Source organism: Saccopteryx bilineata, chromosome 1 (genome assembly GCF_036850765.1).
Source record: "Saccopteryx bilineata isolate mSacBil1 chromosome 1, mSacBil1_pri_phased_curated, whole genome shotgun sequence".
NCBI classification, from domain to species: domain Eukaryota; kingdom Metazoa; phylum Chordata; class Mammalia; order Chiroptera; family Emballonuridae; genus Saccopteryx; species Saccopteryx bilineata.
Genome location: NC_089490.1, coordinates 97509467 through 97536115, shown reverse-complemented (window position 1 = coordinate 97536115; position 26649 = coordinate 97509467). Strand labels below are relative to the sequence as shown.

At 39.0% G+C, this 26649-nt stretch overlaps 1 protein-coding gene and 1 pseudogene across 5 annotated transcripts in view; both read left to right on the top strand.

Moving 5' to 3' along the window:
• Positions 1-26649, top strand: part of FGD6 (FYVE, RhoGEF and PH domain containing 6) — a 126516-nt gene that overhangs the window by 37233 nt on the left and 62634 nt on the right. For 2 of the 5 annotated variants that reach the window (XM_066261807.1, XM_066261771.1), the window contains exons 3-6: positions 3146-3193; positions 6509-6662; positions 25193-25260; positions 25342-25372. In XM_066261807.1, coding sequence (XP_066117904.1) covers positions 3146-3193; positions 6509-6662; positions 25193-25260; positions 25342-25372 — 301 coding nt within the window. The remainder of the gene's footprint in view (positions 1-3145; positions 3194-6508; positions 6663-25192; positions 25261-25341; positions 25373-26649) is intronic. The other 3 variants (XM_066261782.1, XM_066261798.1, XM_066261789.1) reach the window with 3 other exon arrangements.
• On the top strand, positions 8836-9142 carry LOC136319981 (10 kDa heat shock protein, mitochondrial pseudogene; annotated as a pseudogene).

Below are 26649 nucleotides of genomic sequence, written 5' to 3'. Positions count from 1 at the left end.
TTCTTTTTCTGAACCCACAGAATCCCAGCTGGCTAGTTTTAAATGCTTGGTTATTATTCATAAACCAAAGAATAAAAAACCCAATTGTGTACATTTTATACTGCAAGTTGCTTTTTTCTTTGGTTTTGGTAACAAACCCCTGCTGTGCTATCCCTTATTAAGGGATTTTATTTTTTTGTATTCTGTAGTTAGTAATCGAAGCATGTAACTCAAAATAGTTTCTTTTCTTAAGATTTTATTTTTATTCATCTTAGATAGGGAAGAGAGAGAAGGGGGAAGATACAGGAAGCATCTTGACCAGGTAAGCCCAGGGTTTTAAACTGGTGACCTCAGCATTCTAGGTCAGTGTCCACTGCGCCACCACAGGTCAGGATAAAGTAGTAATACACTCACACATATGTTAAACTATAGATTTTTTTTTCACCTGAAATTAAGATAATAAATTAATTATTTAAAAATTCAAATAAAGCCGTCTTAACCTTAGGCAGTCTTTCAAAAGAAGGTTAAAAGTTAACGTTTATCCAGAAACTAATGTAGCATTGGCTGGATACTTCAGTGGTTAGAGCATCATTCACATATACAAGGTTGTGGGTTCAGTCCCTGGTGGGGCCCAAAAAGGAATCAACCAGTGAATGCATAGATAAGTAGAACAACAAATTGGTGTTTCTCTTTCTCTCTGCTCTCCCTTCCTTTCTCTAAAATCAATAAATAAATAAAATGAAAAGAAACTAATGTATATACTTTTCTTTGGAGAGGATTTCTGTTATTATACTGTAATAAGAACAGCCATCACAACTTTACTTCTTATTGAAGCAACAATTTATCTTTTTAGTCAAAGCATTTAATAATGAGTAAGACCTATTAGATAATCTGGTTTACCTCTCATCACGGAGAGGTCACATTTGTTGAACCTAATATTTATTTTGATCATATAAGTTTGCTTCAGACTCTGCTTTTTGCTTTTATATTCTGTCACCCTAGCTCTGTACATACTTAAAATAATTGTGCAACAAACTATGTTTGGAAAACCTAAAAATATGACATGAATATGTGAATCATGCTTTATGAAAGGGCAAAAATGGCAATGTATGGCCATTTCACAAGTTTTACCCTGTTTCCTAAAAGAAATAGAGAATTCATTCATTATAGTACTAGTTCTAAGGAAAATCATCTGAGTTGGATGGAGGTGGAGAAAATTCTACAAGTACTGTATAATTGAGACAAGGACCTGAAAATGAGAAGAAACATGGTTTTGAATTTTTGTTGATTCGACTCAGGTTTTTTTGTTTGTTTTTTGTTTTTTGGGTTGTGTTTTTTTTTTACAGAGACAGAGAGAGAGTCAGAGAGAGGGTAGATAGGGACAGACAGGAACAGAGAGAGATGAGAAGCATCAATCATTAGTTTTTCGTTGGGACACGTTAGTTGTTCATTGATTGCTTTCTCACATGTGCCTTGACCGTGGGGCTACAGCAGACCGAGTAACCCCTTGCTCGAGCCAGCGACCTTGGGTCCAAACTGATGAGCTTCTGCTCAAACCAGATGAGTTGGCGCTCAAGCTGGCGACCTTGGGGTCTCAAACCTGGGTCCTCCGCATCCCAGTCCAACACTCTATCCACTGCGCCACTGCCTGGCCAGGCTGATTCAGGTTTTTACTGTGATCCTGGGATGTGTAATTTTATAAGGGAACTGAAAGTAACAGAGTAAAAAAGTGAACTGAATAGAAACTTTTTTTCTGGTGAAAATTGTGAAACAATTTTATATAGTTGACATACAATAATATATAACATTAAATTTTTTTTTTTTGCTTATTTTTCTATGTAATGTTCATTCTTGATGCTCTTAGTATTCTTTTTTTTTTTTTTTTTCACTAAATCTGTGGTAAACATGAAAGCAGCCAAAGGAAACACATAATCACCAAGTCATAATGAGACAGCATTTGAAAAGGAATTATAACAACATCCTGAGGACGAGCTGATTGTGTTCAGTTTGGGCAGGAGTAGGAAGAAGAGGAAGAGAAAGATCATAGAAGTTCACAGTTACGTGTTGTGACTTAGAAGTGAGAAGGAAACTCCTGAAGGTGAGGGTATTGGAATGAACTTCTTTCTTTAAGTTGGGGAGGAATTACCTACTGCATTCTTTGTTTTAAGGGGTTCAGATGGAAGTCACAGTCAAAAGATGAAAAAGAAACTAGATTTGTCAACAACAAGAGGATAGGATTCAGTGCTTTAAAAACATTCTTCAGTTAACGCAGCTTTTCGTCTCCCTTTCTCTGCCACCCTTGTCCTTCTCCCTTCCCAGTTGCTGGAATTAGTCATTTAAGGGAGGTTCATGAGGATGTTTGGTGGTGATGCCTGGCTGGGCACTGTGCAGGTTTATGTTCCTGAACACTGTTAGGGGAAATGGATTAAACATGTATTTTTAAAAAGACAGTTCCTTCTAAAAGCGAAATCATTCTTGATGTGACATCTTACCTAAAAGAGAAATTTGATGTGCTCCCAGTGGAAGAGGGTCTGCCAATATATAGAAAATAACATAAAAATAAGTAATTTTTTAAAGCGCGATGGCATTAAATAATCAGCACTCTAAATGTATAGACCCTTAGCATGTGGAGTAGAAGGGCCAGTTCCCTGGTCAGTGGAAATTTAGTTCTGGCTTTACATATCTCTGTTTTTATTCCAGCATATTTGAAAAAATATGTATATATTTTCTAGAAGCAAGACTTCTCTAGGAAAAGGCGGCCTGGGGCAGTAGTCTTGACTCTGTTGGTTGTTGTTGCAGCTTACTTTCTTTTTACTTCAGTTATCAAGTTCTGATATAACTAGGCAGGAAAGTGTAGAGGAAACCATGTCCTGTTTCTTTAACCCCAGTGCAGACAGAGTTAGGGTGTTATCTTCCTGACAGTGGACAAGAAATACAAGGAATGGAAGAGCTCTAAACACAATGGTGGGCATCAGTGAAGAATCTGTATTTTATTATGAGAAATCTAAAATTATCTGGATGTATTTGAAAGCTGTTAATATGTGGGAAAGCAGATTAATTAACAGTTTTTTCTGTATAATCCTGTAGAATTAACATTTAAATGTAGATACTGGATGCCATCTTTCCTGATTTTGCTGCTAAAGTCATTACCCTTCCTTTAAAATAGATCCCTGTTGACAATTTCTGTTCAGTTGATGTCACTGTCGTTTTGCTGGTGAGTGTTCCTGAAGAAAGATGAGTTTTTATCCATCTCTTTACCTTAACCCTGATGATTTTTCTCTTACATTCAACCCTTCCTCTCAGTTCCTGATGTAGCCACTCTGGTTCAGGCTGCCTGCCCTCTTGAAGTTACCTTCATAGATCTCTGTCACTGTGCCCACCCTCAGTTCATCTCCAGTTAGTTCACTGGTTACAAGATTAATCTTCCTCCCTAAGCTTCAGAAATCATAAATGGTCTCTACTGTTTACCATCTAGGTGTGTGGGAAACTCCCTTAACTTCAACATAAGCTTTGAGATCATCAGAGGGCTCTCTTTGATGCTAATAAACAGGGATGTCCTTTTCCCTGGTTAGGTGGGGGATTGGGGCAACAGCTGTGCTTACCAAGTTTGATAAAAGAGGTACCATTCTCTTCCCTGTTGGCACAAATGAGAAAGAAGTATGGTATTGACATCCTGCTTGGAGAGCTATTGTAAGATTTGAGTTTCTGTTGAAGGGCCTACAGGATGAATATAAACTGTTTAGCTACTTTTCATGCCCCTTGGCAGCCTGGCACCTGTCATCTTCTCCAAGCTTGTTTTCCATTAATTACTTATAGGAGCCTCTGCTCCAGCCAAAATGTTATTTTTGGTGTCTAAACACAAACATTCCCACTTCCATATCATTGACTGTGATGCTTAGGATGCCCCTTCTCCTTTAAACTACACTTTTCAGTATTCCCCCCCAGCATTTCTTTGTGATCACCACTACCATAAATACATACTGTCTAAACATTCCTGAATGTTCTGTTGCTTTTTTATTTTAAGGGAGTGTAGGGGAGATAGTGAGAGAGACTCCCACATGTACCCTGACTGGGATCCACCTGGCAATCCGCATCTAGGGCCATTGCTCAAATCAACTGAGCTATCCTCAGTGCCTGAGGCTGATACTTGGACTAACCAAGCTATGCTCAGCGCCCAGGGCCAATGCTTGGATCAGTTGAACCCTGCCTGTGAGAGAGGAAGAGAGAGAGAAGGGGGAGAGAGAGCGGAAGAGAAGCAGAGGGTTGCTTTTCATGTATGCCCTGATTGAATGTGGGACATCTGCACACCAGGCTGATGCTCTATCCACTGAGCCAACCTGCCAGGGCCTTCTGTTTCTTTTTAATATTTTTGTTTAATCAGTAAAAATTTATGGAGGGTCTATTATGTGTCAAGCAGAATGCTGGGGATTCAACCGAAAACAACAATTTCCTTGTCCTTAGGAGTTTACATTTTAATGAGAGGAACAAATTTACTACCAAGTGCAGTCGAGTAAGATTGGATGGTTTCAGCATCAAGTAAATTAATTTAGTTATAGAGGTGGGTCAAGGAAGGTGTTCTGTAGGAAAACAATATTCATACCTAAAATCTCCAAACATTTTATGTTTTGGTCTATGTTATTTTAATATCTAAGGCTCCTTTTTTCTTGTTCTTAAATATTAACTTTTCTAAACGTTTATGTCCCTAATGGTTACTATCTTTTTAACAATAGCTTTCCAATGTTAAGAAAAACCTCTCAGCTCCCCTTTTAGACAAAGTAAATGTAATTTCCTCAAATGTGCCCCAGCTTTATAACTGATTATTTGAAAATTTTACACTATTGAGTGCAAAAGAACACACTAATAGGCTGATCCAGAAAATCCACATTACTAGGATTTAGTTACAGCCAGACTGACTCAGTGGGGTAGGGCGAAACCTGAGGTTTTTTATTTCTAAGAAGCAACCTGGTGATACTGAAGCTAGTCATAGATTGAATATGTTCTAACAGGGATTTAGAGACTATTAAGGGACAAAGAATTAGGATAAAAACAACACTTTGTCTCTCTTCTATTTATATGGATGGATCCTGCAGTCTGTAGATCCTGTTAACTCATTTACTGCTATTAATCTAAATCAACTAATTACCCAGCTGGGTTGGGTTCATCTTCCCTCACCCAGAGATAGTGAATCTTGCCAATGATCTGAGTAGAAAGCTTCCATACTTTACTGCCACTACTCCACGGGAAATGAGTCGCCTTTTTGTCATAGGGAGCTGTGATAAAGTGTGCACCCACCTAATTGAGGCTGATATGATTCCCTAAGGCCCTCCAGGCACTGAGTAATAGGAAACCCCATCTTTGGCAGAGGGAAGTGTTCCTTTTGGCATTCTGCCTCTATCCAACTGGTTTGTTTAACAGTTGGATTCTAGGAATGGCATCTGAGGCAAGTCTGTATCCTACAGGAACTGGCAGAAAAATTTATCTCAAGCTCTTAAGATTCCTGTTAGAGATTCTCATAACTTGTGGGAGCCTTGGCCATTAAATGACCTGCCCGTGACCTGCTAAAGGGGCCTGCCAGAGTGAAGTGCAACTGTGTTTATTCTGCCTGATTGTTCACCATGATGTTTTTCTGTGGTTTTTACTGACTTCTCTTCTGCAGGTACTCCTGCAGACTATAGGCAGGAAAGCAGATCCTGCAAGTAGTTTATTCCTGAGTCTTTATGACTAAAGCTAGAGCTAGAAAGTATTATTTCTGTCATCTTCCTGAGGAACTTTGCTATGGAATTCCCCCCACCAACTGGGTTGCAATAGTGACTTTTAGATTCAAGAGATGTGTCTCAATACAAAGGGGAAAATGATGATGACAGGCTAGTGAGGAGGAGTTGGTAAATGGCCTGGTACAGTGGTTTCAAACTTCAGCATATATTGCCTAGGGGCCCTGCACCCCTAGGGTTTCTGAATCAGCAGATCTGGAGCAAAGCCCGAGAATTTGTAATATCCTCTTTCCTTCCAATGTCTTATGATGTGGTTACATAAAGGCAGTTTGTTATAATCAGGGAGGTGAACACATGTTCACATTACACATGTATTGTTGATTGTGACGGCCATCATTACCTTTTAATCCTTGTAGATTTATTAGCTAAACAAAACAAAGAGACTCAAAGAAGCAGCACCTCTTCTAATGTTTCTTTTGTGCCCATGTCCTCTGCGGCTTCTTAATTTGTACTAGTAGAGATCTGACCTAGAATAAGGATATATTAAATCATTGGATGGGGGCAGCTGGGAAACTTGCTTCTCACCAACCTTCTGATCATGAAAATACATGTTTTCGAAGATGATTATTTTAAAATGAAAATGAATATGTGTTTTGACAGCTGAGATGGGGAAAGGGAAGGGGAAGTTTGATCTGGCTATTTCTACTACTCTAAATCTCTTAGCTATACCTTGCTTACATCAAATGAATAAGATTTTGTGTTTTTTTGGTAGAATTTCTTGTTTTTAAAGGTGACTAATGCTACACTTTCTATTGAAGCAGTTCTGGAGCATCCCAGGAAGGACACAATGATCTGGACCTTGGTCTTGGTGACCTTCCTTCGGATGAGGAGGAAGTCATCAACAGTTCTGATGAAGATGATGTCAGCTCTGGTTCTAGCAAAGGGGAGCCTGACCTGCTGGGAGATAAACAGGTAGATGTTGGTATTTAATTGTATTATCAGTATGATAGACACAAAATCCCAAGTTAGTTTACTTAAAAATTATAAAACACTTTTCTAATTGAAATTTAATTTCTGCTAAGAGGAGCCCACATTACATCTGGCTATGAAAATCAGTAGGGATTCTGTCAGACTGGATGAGACAGAAGGCTGCTGGAAACCCAGGTATTGTCTTATAGGGCCCATGCACAAGGTCCACTTGCAGACACTCACATTGGGTTCTGGTGTTGGGTCAGTGGCTTAGGGAGGCACCAGAAATATACAGAAAGAGAATGAGTTGTGTGGCTTCAGAGTGAGAGCTGGAGGGGCAGCTGCCACTGTCCATGTGTTGAGCACTTCCCTTGTAAAGCCTACAGGTATCATCTCTCCTGTGTTGAGCTCTCTCCCAACATGGACAAATCTAAATGCCATTAGCCTAGCCTAGTGAACTCCACTGGCTCCACTGATCACTACCTGAGACCCTGCCCCATCCAACTCATGCATGGCCCCGGGCTCTTTTGTTGACAGTTAGCCTGGGCCTGCATTACAATTTTTCTTTAAAAATTCTTATGGAATTCTGGGCAGGTTGCTGGGGTGTGTGTGTGTGTGTGTGCGTGTGTGCGTGCGCGCCAGAGACATACAGGGATCAACTGAGTTGTGTGGCTTCAGGGCAAGGAGTAGAGGGATGTCTGTCATTATCCCTGTGTTGAGCAATTTCCCCATGTGGCAGATTGTTTTGTAGCTCTTAACAGGTAGCTCCAGGCTATTCACAGTCAGTGTCTGACATTGACTTGAACCAGAGTCCCTCAGAGGCCACAGAACCAATACAACCAGTGCTGGCTTCAGCCACAATGGAGCGCCACCTAGTTAGCTCCATAAGACACACCCAAAGGATAATCTTGGCAGGCTCCAGGCTCCACTGGGGTGAATCCCACTTCATGGTGTCAGCCCTCACAAAGCAGTTCATAAGCTGTGGTCCTGCCCAGAACTCAGTCAGCCTGAAGGCCAGTTTAACCCACTGATGTGTCAACAGCATTCAAGGCTCAACTATAACAGAGGGTACATACAGACCAAAATGGGACACTCCTGGAGCACCCAGTTCAGGTGACCAGGGAGACCACACCACTGGGCCCCACAGGACACCTACTACATAAGGCCGCCTTGCCAAGACTGGAATACGCAACAGATATACCTAATACCTAGAAACAAACACAGAGAGGCAGCCAAAATGGGGAACCAAAGAAACAAGCCCCAAATGAAAGAAGCAGAGAAATCTCCAGAGAAAGAACTAAGTGAAATGGTAGCCAGTATAGCAGACACAGAGTTCAAAACACTGGTTATATGCCTGACCAGGTGGTGGTGCAGTGGATAGAGCGTTGGACTGGGATGTGGAGGACCCAGGTTAGAAACCCTGAAGTTGCTGGCTTGAGTGCAGGCTCATCTGGCTTGAGCACGGGCTCACCAGCTTGAGCATGGGGTTGCTGGCATGAGTATGGGATTATAGATGTGACCTTATGGTCGCTACCTTGAACCCAAAGGTCACTGGCTTGAAGCCCAAAGTCACTTGGCTTGAGCCCAATGTTGCTGGCTTGAACAAGGGGTCACTCACTCTGCTGTAGCCCCCCAGTCAAGGCACATATGAGAAAGCAATCAGTGAACAACTAAGATGCTGCAATGAAGAATTGATGCTTCTCATCTCTCTTCCTATCTGTCCCTCTCTCTGACTCTCTCTCTGTCTCTGTCAAAAAATTTAAAAAACCCAAAAAACACTGGTTATATGGATGCTCAAAGAACTTAGAACTTCAACAGAGAGTAAGCATAAAAAAAAGAACTTAGAAACCATAAAATTGATATTTTGAGCATTTCATCCCAGAAGTGAAGAATATATTAAAAGGAATAAACAGTAGATTAGGAGAAACAGAAGAGTGAATCAGCAATTTGGAAGACAAGATAGTAGAAAACACCCATCCAGACCAGGAAAAAGAATTAAAAAAGAAATAAAGAGAGATTAAGCAACATTTGGGATGTCAAGCATACCAACATTTACATCATAGGGATACCAGAAGACAAGTGAGAGCAAATGATTGAGAACCTATTTGAAGAACTAATGACTGGCTCCTTACAACCACAGCACAAGAGTGGAGTATAAATTATGGTGGCTGGTGTTATGGCAGGATAGGCAATTAGAAAGTTTCTTTCCATTCGTTGACCAAGCATTATTAGAGAGGAGTGCTGTGGAAACTGTAACTGAAGGAAGCATTAGGCTTCCAGAAAAATCTCAAGGAAAAGTATCACAAGCAACAGTAGTAGCTGTTAGAGCAGGCTCCAAAAGAAAGGGTGGAGAGATTCAACGAGTTAGCATGAAAATTTGTGACAAAGTTCTTCCAGAATATGGAGGCACCAAAATGGTTCTAGATGACAAGGATAATTTCTTATTTAGAGATGATGACATTCTTAGAAAGTATGTAGACTGAAATAAATCACTATTGAAATGGCATCACGTGAAACTTCCCATTCCACTGAAGTTTTGAAACCTTTCATCATGTAAATAATTTGTGTCTCTTTTATAATAAACTAATTTTATCCAAATTAATGACATCCAAGGTCTTTTAAAATTTAGTTTCACTGTACTGATACATTTCTAATATATATATATATATATATATATATATATATATATATATATATATGTAAATGGTGCACCCCCCACCAAAAAAGAAAAACTACTGTATTTCCCCATGTCTAAACTCTCCCATGTATAAGACGCACCTTAAGTTTGGGGCTCGAAATTTGAAAAAAAAAAATGTATTACATAAAGTTATTGAACTCAAGTTTTATTCATAAAATTCATACAACTCCTCATCACTGTCAAAATTCCCATCCATTAGCTTGTCCTCATCTGTGTCTGATGATGAATCACTGTCTTTATATATTGCCTTGTCTTCAGTTCCATCTATGGCATTTGAAATGCCACACTTCTTAAATGACTTCACAACATTCTCAATCTTGATATTATCCCAGGATCTGTTCACCCAGGTACAAACTTCTCCTATAGTTGGTTTCTTCACTCTTCCTGCTGGTATCAAATTGTCCCCAGAAGACTTCATCCATTGGTTCCATTTATCTCTCATGGGAGCTTTGAAAGGTTTGTTAATGCTGACATCAAGTGGTTGAAGCTGGGATGTCAAGCCTCCAGGTATGACGGCGGCAAGTTTTGTTTATTGCTCTGCACCAGTCTTCTTTGTGTTTTTTATTATGTGTGCCCTGAACTGATCAAGCACCAATAGGGCAGGTTAGCATAAGAGCTTGCCTGGTCTCCTTCTCCAAACTTTATAAAACCAGATCTTCATCCCATCCTTATCCATCCAACTCTTGTCATGAACATGGACAATCACTCCTCGAGGAATATCTTTTTTTGGCATTGTTTTGCGTTTGAAAATCAGCACAGGAGGCGGCTTGGTTCCGTCAACACTACAAACTAGAACAACTGTATAATGGCTCTTTTCATGTCCACTTGTCTTCACAGTTACAGTTTTCACTCCATTCTTATCAAAAGTTCTGTTACTTGGGACATCAAATTGAAGGGGGATGTTATTATATTTGCAGTCTGTCTGTCCCAACTCAAACTGATGTGTCTTCCGACATTGAAGGACAAGGACTTTCTGCTCATAGCTTTCAGGCATCTTTTGGGCAAATTTGGTGTGTGTATGCATGCTTAGTCCATTCTGTTTCATGAACCTGAAGCACCAATTGTATTCTCCTTTGAAATGAATAACTTCTTTTTCATCAACAATTCTTCTTGCCTCATGCTGAACCATCTTTGTGGACACAAGAATTCCAATTGCCCTTTGCTCTTCAATCCATATCTTCAATTACCTCTCTAAATCAGGCCATTTTGCTAACTTGCCTCTCTTGGTCTTCTTGTTCCATGGCATTTTCAGTAGGGTTTCTTCTTCCCATAGCCAGTCTCAGATGGATTTCTCAGTTGGAAGAGGACAAACTTACATTCAGCAGCACAATTTTCATTCACCTTTACAACCTGGATCACTTTTAAAACTTTTTTTTTTTTTTTTTGTATTTTTCTGAAGCTGGAAACGGGGAGAGACAGTCAGACAGACTCCCGCATGTGCCCGACTGGGATCCACCAGGCACGCCCACCAGGGGTGACGCTCTGCCCACCAGGGGGCGATGCTCTGCCCCTCTGGGGCGTCGCTCTGCCACGACCAGAGCCACTCTAGCGCCTGGGGCAGAGGCCAAGGAGCCATCCCCAGCGCCCAGGCCATCTTTGCTCCAATGGAGCCTTGGCTGTGGGAGGGGAAGAGAGAGACAGAGAGGAAGGGGGGGGGTGGAGAAGCAAATGGGTGCTTCTCCTATGTGCCCTGGCCGGGAATCGAACTCGGGTCCCCTGCACGCCAGGCCGACGCTCTACTGCTGAGCCAACCGGCCAGGGCCCAACCTGGATCACTTTTTACTTGAATTAACCACTGTACGAAAATCTTTTCTGAGCCACTTGTGGGCAGAACGTGGCAAAATGTAACCTACTGTATTATACTTGTAACAAGTGCAAAACAATGAGTGCAAAGACAACAAGCGTGAAAAAGTGGGAAATGCAAGTAAAAAAATCTACAATGAGTGCAAAAACAAGCGTGAAATGCAAGTAAAAAAAAATCTACAACCACTGTATAAGATACACCCAGTTTTTAGAACCAAATTTTTCAAAAATTGGTACATCTTATACATAGGAAAATATGGTAATGATTGAAAACTTCCATAACCTAGGGAAGGAAATAGTCATATTTGTCATGAGAGCGCAGAGTCCCAAAAAAGATGAACCTGAAGAGACCCACACAAAGCAACATCATAATTAAAATGGCAAAGTTTAAAGACAGAAAATCTTAAAAGCAGCAAGAAAAAGGCAATTACCTACAAGGAAGCACCCATAGATAGTTAGCTAATTTCTTAAGAAAAAACTTTTTAGGCAAGAGGGATTGGCACAAAATATTTAAAGTGATAAAGAATAACGATCTAGAACCAAGACTAACTAGTCAGTATGGGTATCAATTCAAATTTAAAGAGAATAAAAAGTTTCCCAGACAAGAAAAAGCTAAAGGAGTTCATCACCACCAAATTAGTATTAAAAAAAAAAAGTTAAAAGGACTTAAGAAGAAGATAGGGTAGGGTGGAAGGAACATAAATATGAATTATAACCTATCAATAATCACTTTAAATATAAATGGATTAAGTGCTCCAGTCAAAGGAGGGAGTGGCTGAATAGATGAGAAAATAAAACCCATACAAACATTGTCTATAAGAGACTCACTCCAGATTGACAGACGCACATAGACTGAAAGTAAAGGGATGAAAAAAGATACTGTAGATCAAAATGAAAAAAAAAAAACTGGAGTAGCAATACTTATATAAGATACAGTAGACTTTAAAACAAAGATCATAAAAAAAGACAAAGAAGGACATTACATAATGATAAAGGGATCAATCCAGTGAGGGTATATAACTCTCGCAAAACTTTATGCAGTCAAGCTAGAAACACGTAAATATATAAAGCAAATATTGTTAGACATAAAGGGAAAGATTGACAGTACTGTAGTCATTGTAGGGGACTTTAATACCTCATTGACATCAACTGATAGATCTCCAGACAGAAACTGAACAAGGAAACTATTCTTAACTGACATATTAGACCAGATGGATTCAATAGATATATTTTGAGCATTTTAATCCAAACAGCAGAATATGCATTCAAGTGCACTTGGAACATTTTCCAGGAGAGAACCTATTAGGCCGCAAAACAAGTCTGAATAAATTTAAGATCTTTTAGTCATATGGAGCATTTTTTTAACCACAGTGTTTTGAAACTAGAAATCAGTTACAAGAAGGAAACTGGCCTGACCAGTCGGTGGCGCAGTGGATAGAGCGTTAAATTGGGATGCGGAAGGACCCAGGTTTGAGACCTCAAGGTTGCCAGCTTGAGCACGGACTCAACTGGTTTGAGCAAAAGGTCACCAGCTTGGACCCAAGGTTGCTGGCTCGGGCAAGGGGGGTTACTCCGTCTGCTGAAGGCCCGCGGTCAAAGCACATATGAGAAAGCAATCAATGAACTAAGGTGTCACAACAAAAAACTGATGATTGATGCTTCTCAACTCTCTCCGTTCCTGTCTGTTCCTATCTATCCCTCTCTCTGACTCTATCTCTGTCTCTGTAAAATAAAAGAAGGAAACTGAAAAATGCACAATCACATGGAGGCTTAATGGCATAGTTACTAAACAATAAATAGGGCAATGAGATCAAGGAAAAAAATCAAAATATATCTTGAGACAAGTTAAAATGAAAACACAGTCATGTAAAATTTATAAGACACAACAAAAGCAGTCCTATGAGGGAAATTCATAGCAATAAAGGCCTATCTCAAAAAACAAGAAAAGTCTTAAAGAAAAAAGGTAATATTATACCTAAATGAACTAGAAAAAGAACAACAAAAAATAAAGAGCTGACCGGTGGTGGTGTAGTGGATAGAGTATTGATCTGGGATGTTGAGGACCCAAGTTCGAAACCCAAGGTCACCATCTGGAGTGTGGGCTCATCTGGCTTGAGTGTGTGGTCGCTGGCTTGAGTGTGGGATCATAGACATGACCCATGGTCACTGGCTTGAGCCCAAAGGTTGCTGGCTTGAAGTCCAAGGTCACTGGCTTGAGTTCAAGGTTGCTCCAACTTGAGCAAGGGGTCACTTGCTCTGCTGGAGCCATTTGGTCAATGCGCATTTGAAAAAGCAGTCAGTGAACAACTAAGGTGCCACAATGAAGAATTGATGTTTCTCATCTCTCCCTTCCTGTCCGTCTGTCTCTCACTTAAAAAACAAAACCAAACCATGTCCAGTACATGGTTAGAACTCAATGATTATTTTTTGCAAGACTTCATTTCTGTACTTTGAGGTATTGAATTACGGAGTTGGGAGTAACCATAAGGAATTACTTAGCCTTAAGGTAAGTGAATTTGTAAGACACCTAAGACAGGTAAATGACTGTTCTGAAACCCCACTGCATCCCTCAGCAGTGTGGGATTTACTTTGACTAATAAATAATTCCTACTATGTTTTATTGGTATCTGTGTTACTATAATTTAAAAGCTCATTTTTCTTGTAACCTTTTCACAGATGTAGATTCAAAAATATTAAAATATATACTAAGTCCCAGGTACTCTCAGTATGTTCTAGACATAAAGCAAAGAACTTTAGAGTGTGTTATGTTTTGAAGGATATAAACAGTGATGTGCTAGAAACTGAGGAGGCTACTTAGGGTAAAAGCCTTAAGAAAGTGGTTTTTTGACCAAGTCAAAGCCTGCAGAGTTTGGAGAAGAGTTTTCAAAGGGTGTTCTCTAGGGAATGTGATTAAATCAACCTTTCCTCTTTTTAATAAGTGGGAGATTTTCTTTTTCTAACAAATACTGTTTTCTATAATTTTATTTGTTTTTGTTGCTTAAATCAGACACTTTCCAAAACCTCCCCATACTTAAAGAATAGTGATCAAACTGGTGTCCACATTCTATTAGGGATCTCACTGATACCTGATAAAAAGGAAGGATTAATCTCCAACCTTTTTGTGTTGCACATCTTCCCAACACATCCTGTTATAACATTGCCTAGCTGACTGTTTTGTTTTGTGGTCGTTGGAGATTTCCAGTGTTCCTTCCTCTGTATTTGTGCCTGCTTATTCCTTCCCTTCCACTATTTATATTACTGAGTTTTTCTGTCTTTAGTAGTACCATCTGCAGTTACTCTGTTAAATCTTCTTTTGTTTTTAAAGTGACATTATTTCTTCAGTTACTCATGGATATTTAATATTTTTTTTCACCTGATGCTAGTGTATTACTAATTTCCCTCCTGTAGAATTGTCAACTGTTCTGATGAGCCTACTCTCTGTTTCTTCATCTGAGACAGCATTGGCAATAATAAAATAGATTAATTCTTCCTTTTTAGGCAGTTCTAGATCCACCTAAGCATAGCCTGAGGAATGCTTTTCTTTTAAGTTTTTTGTTGTCACAGTGGTTTAGAAGAAAGTAGTCTTTGGAGCTAGATACCCTGGGCTCTTACTGCTTACAACTTCTGTGTTCTTGAGCAATTTACTTCGCTGTGCCTTTGTTTTCCCATCTGTAACAAGATGAGGGAGTAGGAAAGACACTTGTTCATATTTTCCCAGATGATTGTATTGGTTAAGTGATTATACACTTTTTAAAACAGTGTCTGACACAAAGTGAATGCTCAATAGATTTTAGCTATTATTATTGGGTTATATGAAAAGAAGCAAGCAAAAAGATATCTAAAATCAAATTTTATATAATCAAATAAAATATATATTAGGTAAATATACCCAATAAATATATATAAAGTTTGCCATTTCTTATCTTTGATCAGTAAATCTGAAACATGTTTACATGAAAGGCAGTATTATGTCTAATAGAAAAAACATTGACGTTGGATGGTGGCTCATTGGATAGAACATCAGCCTGGCGTATGGACATCTGGCTTCTATTTCTAGTCAGGGCACACAGAAGAAGTGACCATTTGCTTCTCTCCCCCTCCCTCTCCCCTTTCTCTCCCTCTTCCCCTCCTGCAGCCAGTGGCTTGGTTAGTCCAAGCATTGGCCCCAGGAGCTGAGGATAACTTGGTTAGTTTAAGCGCATCAGCCTCAGGCACTAAAAATAGCTCAGTACTTGAGCATCAGCCCATGACAGGGTTGCTGGGTAAATCCTAGTGTGAGTACATGCAGGAGTCTGCCTCCCTACCTCTCCTGCTTTTACCTATAACTAACTAACTAACTAACTAACTAACTAAATATTTAAAAGAAAAACATGAAATTTGGCATCCTAAGACCCATTGTTTGATCCTAGCTCTGCCGCTTATGAGCTGTATAAGCTTGGTCAGATAAGTTTTAAATTATGTGGTGATAAGGTGAAGGATTAAGCAAAGAAGAAAACCTATACCCAAATAACACTGGTGATTGCAGGAGGGAAAGGGAGTGGGGGGAATAGGAGAGGGTAGTGTGGGGTGGATGCTGATGGAGAGAGACTGACTGGGGGTGGTGAACACACAGTGCAGTATTACCGATGATGTATTGTGGAATTGTGCACCTGAACCCTGTATAATTTTATTAACCACTGTCACCCCAATAAATTCAATTTTTAAAAAGTCAGTATAGATATGTCAAAATTATTTTACAATGGGTTTCAGGTGACAATAAGAATTTTTATATAATAGAAATGGTCAAAATATATAGTTAAAGAATTCAAGTGTTACTGAACAGTACTATAATTACTGGATAACCACATGCAGAAGAATGAAGTTAGACCCTTTCCTTCCACCATACACAAAAATTAACTTGAAGTGGATTATAATAGACCTAAATGTGAGATCTGAAAGTATAAAACTTTTAGAACATATAGTAATAACTCTTCATGACTTTATGTTAGGCCAAGGCTTCTTAGTTACAAAAAAAGAGTGTAAGGTGAAAAAGCAGATAAGTTGGATTTTGTTAAAATTAAAAAATTTAGTGCTGCACACAGTACCATTAAGAAAATGAAAAGAGCCCTGGCCAAATAGCTCTATTGATTAGAACGTCATCCTGAAATGCAGAGGTTGCCAGTTCAATCCCCGGACAGGACACATACAGGAACAGACCTATGTTTCTGTCTCTCTTTCTCTTTCCCTTCCTCTCTCTCTAAAATAAATAAATAAGAAAAAAGATATTGGAGTACAGTTATCAAAATACAGTTAATATTAAAAAAAAAGACAACCCACAGAATAAGAGAAAATACAAGATGGGGCAAAGTGGGTTTATGGTTGTGAGTATGCGAAATAGAGTTTATTCTTGTTATTAATTATTGTATTATTTTCCACATGAACTTCTGTAAACCAACTTTTGCAATACTCTCTGTTAGTAAATATCTCTAGTAAAGTACTTATATACAGAATATCTAAAGAACTCTTACAACTCAATAAAAAAAAAAAAATGACCCAATTTAAAATGGGCGAAGGATCTGAATAGATATTTCTCCAAAGAAGATATACATAGTAAGATGCTCAATATCCTTAGCCATCAGGGAAATGTGAGACAAAACTTTAGTGAGCTCCCACTTCACACCAATAGGATGATTGTAAAATCAAAAAGAGACAATACCAAATGTTAGTGAGGATATAGACAAATTGGAATCCTTCTGCCCTGCTGAGAGGAGTGTAAGATAGTGCAGCCACTTTGGAGAATGATCTAGAAGTTCCTAAAAATGTTAAGTATGCAGTTACCACATAGTCCAGCATTTCTTTCTACCCTTGGCTGTTGTATACCCATGACAAATGAAAACATATGTCTATACAAAAACTTGTGCAGGGATGGTCATAGGAGCATTATTCATGACAGCCTAAAAGTGGAAAGAAATCAAATGTCCATCTACTGATAAATGGATCCATCAATTGATGAATGGAAAATTGCTTAGCAGTAAAAGAAAGTGCTGATACATACTACAATTCAGATGAACTTTGAAACCAGGCTAAGTGAAAGAAGCCAGTCATAAAAGATCACATGTTGTATGATTCCATTGATATGAAATGTCCAGAATAGGCAAATCCATAGGAACAGAAAGTACATTAGTGGTTGCCAGAGGTTGTTTAAAAGTGGAATCTATTCATTATTCTTCAGTATGGTAGGACTATTCATGACTGTTCACTTTTCCTGCATATTGACTTCCCTGCCTCTTTCCTTTTCACGTTTTCTTCAAACAGCTCATAGGGTATACACCTTCATGAAGAGAAGGATGAGAACCTAAGAGAACTTTGTCTAGATGTTAGTCATGTCACCTCATTTTTGGCATAAATGAATGATTAAGATGTTGTTCAGGCAGGTCTGGCTGTTAATTTTTTTGCTTTTAAGTATAACTCTTGGGTAGCCTAGCAGAGGCCTTTTTTTAAAAAAAAAATTAATTTATTTTCTGAAGTGAGAAGCCCTGAGGCAGATAGACTCCCACAGGCACCCAATTGGGATCCACCCAGCACGCCCTCCAGGGGTTCATGCTCTGACCACCTGGGGCATTGCTGCGTTTCAACCAGAGCCATTCTAGCTCCTGAGGCGAGGCAGTGGAGCCATCCTCAGCACCTGGGCCAACTTTGCTCCAGTGGAGCCTTGGCTGCTGAAGAGGGAGTTAGAGAGAAAGGAGAGGGGGAAAGGTGGAGAAGCAGATGGTTGCTTCTCTTGTGTGCCCTGACCAGGAATTGAACTTGGGACATCCACACACCGGGCCAACGCTCTACTGCTGAGCCAACCAGCCAGGGCCCTAGCAGAGACCTTTTAAAAATTCTATTAAAAAGTAGCAGAGCCTGACCAGGTGGTGGCGCAGTGGATAGAGCATTGGACTGGGATGCAAAGGACCCAGGTTCGAGACCCCGAGGTCGCCACTTGAACATGGGCTCATCTGGTTTGAGCAAAGCTCACCAGCTTGGACTCAAGGTCGCTGGCTCGAGCAAGGGGTTACTTGATCTGCTAAAGGCCCACAGTCAAGGCACATGTGAGAAAGCAGTCAATGAACAACTAAGGTGTCGCAACGAAAAACTTAATGCTTCTCATCTCTCTCCGTTCCTATCTGTCTGTCCCTATCTATCCCTCTCTCTGACTCTCTCTCTGTCTCTCTTAAAAAAAAAAAGTAGCAGATAAGCCTGACAAGGTGGTAGCGCAGTGGATGGAGGATCGGCCTGGGATGCTGAAGACCCAGGTTTGAAACCCCGAGGTCGCTAGCTTGAGTGTAGGCTCATCTGGCTTGAGTGCAGGCTCATCAGCTTGAACATGGGGTTGTGGCTTGAGCATGGGATCATAGACATGACCCCATGGTTGCTGCCTTGAGCCCAAAGGGCACTGGCTTGAAGTCCCATGTCACTGGCTTGAGCCCAAGGTTTTTGGCTTGAGCAAGAGTTCACTGGCTCAACTGGAGCCCCCTGGTCAAGGCACATATAAAAAGCAATCAATGGACAACTAAGGAACTGCAACAAAGATTTGATGCTTTTCATCTCTCTCCCTGCCTTCCTGTTCCTGTCTGTCCCTCTCTATGCCTTTTTCTCTCTGTCTCTGTTGCAAAAAAAAAAAAAAAAGGCAAAGAAATATTCAGAAGGACAAATTGACAGAACTTAGTGATTTAGTTGTGATCATAGAAGGTAGAGAAATTCAGGTTTCTGGCTTTGATGAGTCAATAGTATCTAGCATGCAAGTACTTGATGGCTTATTTAAAGTGACTGAAGAACATCAGATACTTTATTCTTTGTGAATCTTTTCCTTAATTACACACTGGTACCTGCTGATGCTCTTTCTTTTTTTCAAAATGTCAGCATGTTTTGTACTAGTCCTTACAAATAGTTATTTGTATATTTGGTTTACTCCCATTACTTCTTGAAGGCTAGGGCTATTTCATACATATCTTTCATTCCCTCTTTTAATACACACTTTCATGCCCCACCTCAGACCTATAGAATGAGAATTCCGAGTTACCTGAGAATCTGACATTGAACAGCTATCTTGTGGTTCTAATGGTCAGTAATGTTTTTAGGGTTAGCTGGAGAGCAGTGAATCAGCTGACAGTGGAGCTGTTTTCTCCCACTAATCTTGCTATCAGATGACAGTTACTAAGTGCAGATTTTTAAATGATGGAGTTAAGACGGTCGTGACTCCTTTCTCTGAGAAATAATCTCAGATTAACAAGAAGAATAAGAAATATAAATTCTGCCTTTAGTGATATTAGGAGACAGCTAAAGCGCAAAATCATAATATATGAGTAAGGGCTACCATTCCCACCAGCATAAAAAGTGTTAGTTTCTTTATTTCTTCACCAATAATGGCTTTTTTCTGATTTTTTATTATAGTCCTTTTGTGAGTATGAAGTGCTATCTCAATGTGGTTTTAATTTGCATTTCCCTGCTGACTAATTATGTTGAGCATCTGTTCATATACTTACTGGCTATTGTTATGTGTTCTTTAGTGAAATGTCTGTTCTTTTACCCATTTTTAACTGAGCTGTCTTACAGGTGTTTTTTTTTTTAATATGTTCTGGATACAGAATCATGATTTGCAAATGCTTCCTTCCCACCTGTGACATCTCTTTATATTTTTTATGATGTCTTTTGAAGCATAACATTTTTAAATTTATGAAGTTCATATCGTCAGTTTTTTTTTCTTTTATGGATTATGCTTTTGGCATTATATCTTAGAACTGTTAGCCTATACTAAGGTTTCAAAATTTTTCTTCTGTTTTCTCTAGAAGCTTTATTATATTAGCTCTTAACATTTAAGTCTATGGTAGATTTTATTTAATTTTTTTAAATGATGCCAAGTGGAGCATTAATTCATCATTTTGCTTGTGGATGTCCAGTTGTTACAGCAGTTTTCTTTTAATTTTTATATTTATTTATTGGTTTTAGAGAAACGAATTTGTTGTTCCACTTATTTATGCATTCATTGGTGGATTCTTTTATGTGCCCTGATTTGATTATGGGAATCAAACTCATAATCTTGCCTTGTCGGGATGATGCTTTAACCAGCTGAGCTATCCAACATTGGCCTGCTCCAGCAATTTTCAATCATTTGTTTAAAACACTATCCTTTGTTCCATTGAATTGCCTTGATAACTTTGTCTAAAATTTATTGACCATGAATATGAGGGTATACTTCTCAATTTATTTCCATTGATCTTCATGACTGTCTTCATGCCAGTACCCTTCATTCCCCCCATCCACCCAAAGTTTACAGTCTCAGTTTCTAGGAAAGAAACACGTACTCCACAGTTACCAGCCCCGGTGCTGCCTCTGACTCGCCGCCCCCTCTATCTCACTGACGTGCCTCACCACACCTGACATCTGAGATACTCCAGTGTTTCAATCCTAGGAGTTTAAAATGGAAAGTTTAACATTCATTTTGCAGATAAGGAATGCCAGGCCCACCTTAGATGTTGTTTGAGTGAAAATGTTTTTGTCCCCTGCTATAACAGAAGCATGAATCTTCCTGGGGCTCATGTATTTATTACTGTGGAGCCACCCTGTACAGTCCTCTCTAACCCACACTTCGGCAGAGCAGGGTTCTGAAGATGAGGAAAAAATGTTCAGAGTACTGACATAACAAGGGGAGGGAAGGAAATGCAAGGTAGATGCCAAAAATAAAGCATACCTACTTGAAATTTTTGTGTAGAGCAGGTACACATTTTAGGTGGCTCTACTAAACAAACGCTTCATCGTCTGTAATGTACCTTGCTTTTGTGTAGATACTGCTAAAACCACCTGCTGACCTTTAAGGGACCTTCTATCCTTTGAAAATGGAGAATGCAGAGTCAAGGCTTTAATTTTTCCAACAGTTTAGGTTTCTCCTTTTAATTTTTAAAATTTTTATCTATTGATTTTAAAAGAGAGAAAGTGGGAGAGAGACATCAATTGCTGTTCCACTTGTTTATGCATTCATCGGTTGCTTCTTGTATGTGTCCTGACCAGGGATCAAACCCGCAACCTTGGTTTATGGGGACAACACTCCAACCAACTAAGCTACCTGGTCAAGGCCATTTTTAAAATATTATTTATTTTAGAGAGAGAGAGAGAAAGAAAGAAACATTAATTTGTTCCGCTTTATGCATTCATTGGTTAATTCTTGTATGTGCCCTTACTACGGATTGAACCTGCAACCTTAGTATATCAGGAAGATGCTCTAACCAGCTGAGCTATTGAGCCAGGGCCACCTTTTTCATTTATTTATTTATTTATTTGTGTGTGTGTGTGTGTGTGTGTGAGAGAGAGAGAGAGAGAGAGAGAGAGAGACAGAGAGAGAGAGACAGAGAGAGGGACAGATACGGACAAGACAGGAAGGGAGAAAGATGAGAAGCAGCAAGTCTTCCTGTGGCACCTTAGCTGTTTGTTGATTACTTGCTCATATGAGCTTTGACTGGGGGACTACAGCAGAGTGAATGACCCCTTGCTCAAGCCAGAGACCTTTTGGGCTCAAGCCAGTGACCATGAGGTCATGCCTGTGATCCGACACTCAAGCCAGTGACCCCACGCTCAAGCCGGTGAGCCCGCACTTAAGCCGGCGACCTTGGGGTTTTGAACTTGGGTTCACTGCGTTCCAGTTCGACGCTCTATCCACTGTGCCGTCGCCTGCTCAGGCTTCTTTTTTATTTTTAATGCATTTCTTTTGGCTTTTTTTAATTTTATAAAGATACATTGTATTTGATAAATATTAAACTTTCTAGCTACAGATAATATAGATAAACCCATTATCATTGTTAAAAAGCATTGACTTGCTACAGTATTTTTCAGAATAACAATTTGTGTGTATGTGTGTACACATATAGGCAATCATGGTTATTAGTGCAAGTTTGATAAGTAATCTGCAAGATCATGCGGTGCTTACAACTGCTTCCTGAGGAATGTTAGGTATGTGTAGTTTAAAGGGAGTGAATGGAGTTGAGTATCTTATGCTTATCTTGCTCAGTTGAGCAGCAATTATTCAACAACAGCCCTAGAAAGAAATAATGGGGATAGAAGTCAAAGTAATCTAATTGTCCTTTTAAAGAGAGTTTGGGAGCTAAATAACAGGCAAAATATTCTAAGCTAAGTAGACTGAACTTTTTTTGTTGTTTGTATTTCTCTGAAATTGGAAACGGGGAGGCAGTCAGATAGACTCCTGCATGCACCCTACCGGGATCCACCCGGCATGCCCACCAGGGGGCGATGCTCTGCCCATCTGGGGCATAGCTCTGTTGCGACCAGAGCCATTCTAGCACCTGAGGCAGAGGCCATAGAGCCATCCCCAGCGCCCGGGCCATCTCTGCTCCAATGGAGCCTCGGCTGCGGGAGGGGAAGAGAGAGACAGAGAGGAAGGAGAGGGGGAGGGGTGGAGAAGCAGATGGGCGCTTCTCCTGTGTACCCTGGCCGGGAATTGAACCCGGGACTCCTGCACGCCAGGCCGATGCTCTACCACTGAGCCAACTGGCCAGGGCCAGTAGACTGAACTATTATGCACTCTTAAATAATAACCAATTACGTTTCAAAGACTATTTTTGTAAGTAGTTGGTTTTATAGCTTGCTTTGAATATTTTTTGCGTCACTATTTCTGATGAAAGAGTTAGGACTTCTTGATACTGTATGTAAATTCTTCAGTAATAAGATATGAAAACATAGAAAGGACAAATACATACTGCAAGATTCGTGTTTACTGGTAGAAGAGGAGGGAAACTTGAATGTTATATATAACAATATTTTTCACAAAATTTAAACCACATATTGCAGAATATTTGAAGAGAGAGGAGGGATATATTTGTGGGTATATGTTTTAGTATTGAATGTTTTTAAGGTATGATTACCAGCAGAGATACTGAGAGAGATTCAGAGTGTAATAGAGGAATATCTAATTTAGAAATTGGAAAGTGTGGGTTCTCTTTCCAACTCTTCTAATCAACTTTGAATCTTGGCAAGTTCGTATTTTAAGTGGAATCTGATTGTGGTCCAGTTCTCACTTTATGTATTTCTTTTATTTGATCTCATTCACTTCAACTACCACTTATGACCCAGTGGTTATCAATATAGTAAAAACTGAATCTGAGAATAAAGGTTTCCCTTACATTTACTATAACTGACTGACTAGTTATGAATATATAAATTATTATAATCAATAATCTAAATTTTAACATACTCTAAAATCTTGAAGAAATCTCTATATATTTTTTCAGTTGAATGGCACTGGTGCTTTAAATAAGTTAATAAAAGGGTTTTTATGTATGTACAGAACATCATCAGCCATACTTTAAAAAATCATTAAAATGTAATTTTCAGGAGAGCTTCATTTTTAAGCTTTGCATCTCTCTCTCTTAAAAAGAGAAACAGGCAGACACAGACAGGAAGGGAGAGAGATGGGAAACATCAACTCATAGTTGCAGCACTTTAGTTGTTCATTGATTGCTTTCTCATACATGCCGTGACCGGCAGGGGGGGCTCCAATCAAGCCAGTGACCCCTTGTTCAAACCAACAACCTTAGGCTCAAGCCAGCAACCTTGGGGTCATGTCTGTGATCCTATGCTCATGCTGGTGAGCCTGCGCTCAAGCTGGAGCCGGTTACCTTAGGGTTTCGAACCTAGATCCTCTATGTCTCAGGTCTGTGCTCTATCCACTGTGCCCTCACCTTGTCAGGCCAAACTGCATCTCTTTTTATACCTTGGTTCTGACCCTGAAATTCTGGAAGCAGCCTAAAACAACATTTTTTTCCTCCAAATAAGGAACTAGGATAGTCCTCTGACGCATCACAGTGATGCTCAGGTAAACAGATGTACTAGGATGATCTATAATCTCAATTTAGAAAAGAAGACCAGTTCACTATCATTATTTTTTTTTAACAATAAGAAGACACTACTGTTATTTTTTTGTCTGTGTCATTTTGTGACTGACTACTGCACTGTCATGATCAGTTTTTATCCTTATTGTGACATTGCCTTGCTCAACTGCATCTTGGGCAGCACATATAGCTGGGTCCTAGTATTGCCAATGCCAGCACTAATGCACAGAGCCTCTCTTTCTAAAACCAGACCTGATGTTTCCTCAACAGAAACATTAGCATGTTTCTTTTTAATGACTAGAGGCATCATGGTCACCTTAGGTGTAATATCAAAAATGTTATAATTGTTTGTTTACTCTCTTTTGCCCTTCACTGGAAACGTGCATTGTGCAGATCTTGTACCAGAATAGGAATGGATAGAAATTCCTCCTTCTCTCTAATGACATAGAGTCAAAGCCAGCTCTACTAGATCTTAAATGAAATCAAGTCTCTAAATTTCTAAATATTAAGACCCCCTTCCTAATCACCGTTTTCCCCCAGAAGTGAACTTTCCCCCCCTTCCTGATAGAGTATTTAATTTACACACGTAACAATGCATAAAGAATTTCATTTCAACTCTTTAGAATAAAACTGACTGGAAAGAGTGTATTTCTAAAAGGAGTTTTAAGTAAATTGAAGAGAGCCTATGGCTGAAATGTTGGCATATGTTTGTAATGTGAAAAAGCCTTTTCAGACTGCACTTAAGGTGTCTGACTTGATGGCTTCACTTAAGGTCAAGTGCTCTTACACATTCCTGTTCTATATTCACTGATCTCACATTACTTGTGTGCACCCCAGAAGAACGTTCCTGCAATATCTGTAGGGTCATTTTTCCCGCAGAATGAGACTTTTCAGTTTTGAACCACCAAGGCTCTGGGGCTTCTTGGGAGAAGTCCATCAATCCAGTGCTGCTGATGATTGAAGATTACCTGTCTCTCAGCTTCTCCTGTATCATGGTTTAATAATAACCTTATCTAATTCTCTATGTTTGTCATTTGGAAAGTTATATGGCATGAAATGTGTTCTAATCGGAAACTTGTAAGTATCAAAGCTGAATTTACATCTGACAAGCTCAAAGCTGATATTCATTATCCTTGTATGATAATGCTTTCTTAATGTACTCTTTTCCACAGGATGAAGATACTGGAATAAAAAGTAAAGTCCATTATATTGCCAAGGAGATCACGAGCTCAGAGAAAGTGTAGGTATCTAGTTTATAATTTAGAAGACTTCATTTCTTTATTGAATCATTTAAAACAATATTTATTAATGTTTTTTACAGGTTTGTGGATGTGTTAAAACTTTTGCACATTGTAAGTATCTGCTAATATTTTCTTGATGTCATCAGGCTACCCTCTTTTACATCTTTTCCTAGCCACCAATATTTTCAATATAACTTAAATACATTTAAATTAATACATAGATGCATGTATGTGGTTTCTAATATATGATTATATTTTTAAATTCACACAGATTGTGAATATAAAAGTTTTGTAGGTATCTCATATATGTGTGGTATGACCAGGTGATTTTGAAAAGTAGCCTTTATATCTGTATCTTCAAAGTCTTCAAACTTTCTGTCTTCATAATAAAGAGTTTTTAAAGTGATAATACTTCTTCTTGCACATTTGTAGAAGTCTGCTGTCAAGTAGAATTTTGTATTAGCGATGTCTAATGAATGTCATGATCAGTGTTCAATTCTGTTCTTCTCTCTGAATAAGCTCGTAGTAAGAGACTTAAAATAGACATTTTTACAACTAACTTTTTTACAATTCTATTTTCAATTTTTATAATTGTCAACTTGAACGAACCTGTTGGGAAACAATTACGATATGTGTCTGCCTACATACTAATTTTTCTCATGCACTCCTTTGTCCCTGCAAGTTTTTACAAGTTTCGTTATGCATTGGCAGCTAAAGTGCTTTTAGTATTACTTTATTCCAATTGTATTGTGGCAAGATGTTAAAACTTAACTAAAGGAAGGGATAAGCTAAAGGAAACAATGAAAAAAAGGAATTGAAGTGAAATTTTACTTAGATGGAGTAATTATTAACATCTTAAACTTAATTCCTGAGAGGTGGTAGGGCCGCAACTATACACACATTTATGGTTCTGCACAAAGTATCATTATTTTCAGTTTTCCTTTACTAGGTACACATGAGCATGCAAAGCGATGTTTTACTGAAGGGTGACTCACATTCACCAAATGATTCCCTTGATATAACAGAAACATGGAGGCCAATTCCTGTGTGAAAAATCTCTAGCTTTGGAAAGATTTTCTAAAACAATTCTTAACAATACTAATTTGTTTTGTGAAATTATTTCCCTGTGAATAGTTTTTCACCTAACTCTTGACTGTATTGGTAAGTTCTCTTTTGTAATTTATTTTGAAAAATTATAACAATATTTGGTCAGCTAAACAGATTTGTAGACTTTCAAGCATATTGTCATTTCAAATAAATAACAATAAGCTGGATAAATAAGTGGCTTTTCTTTTCTTTTCTCTTTTTTTTTTTTTTTTAAGTGAGAGGAAGGGAGATAATGAGACCAACTCCCGCATGTGTCCCAACCGTGATCCACCCAGCAACAC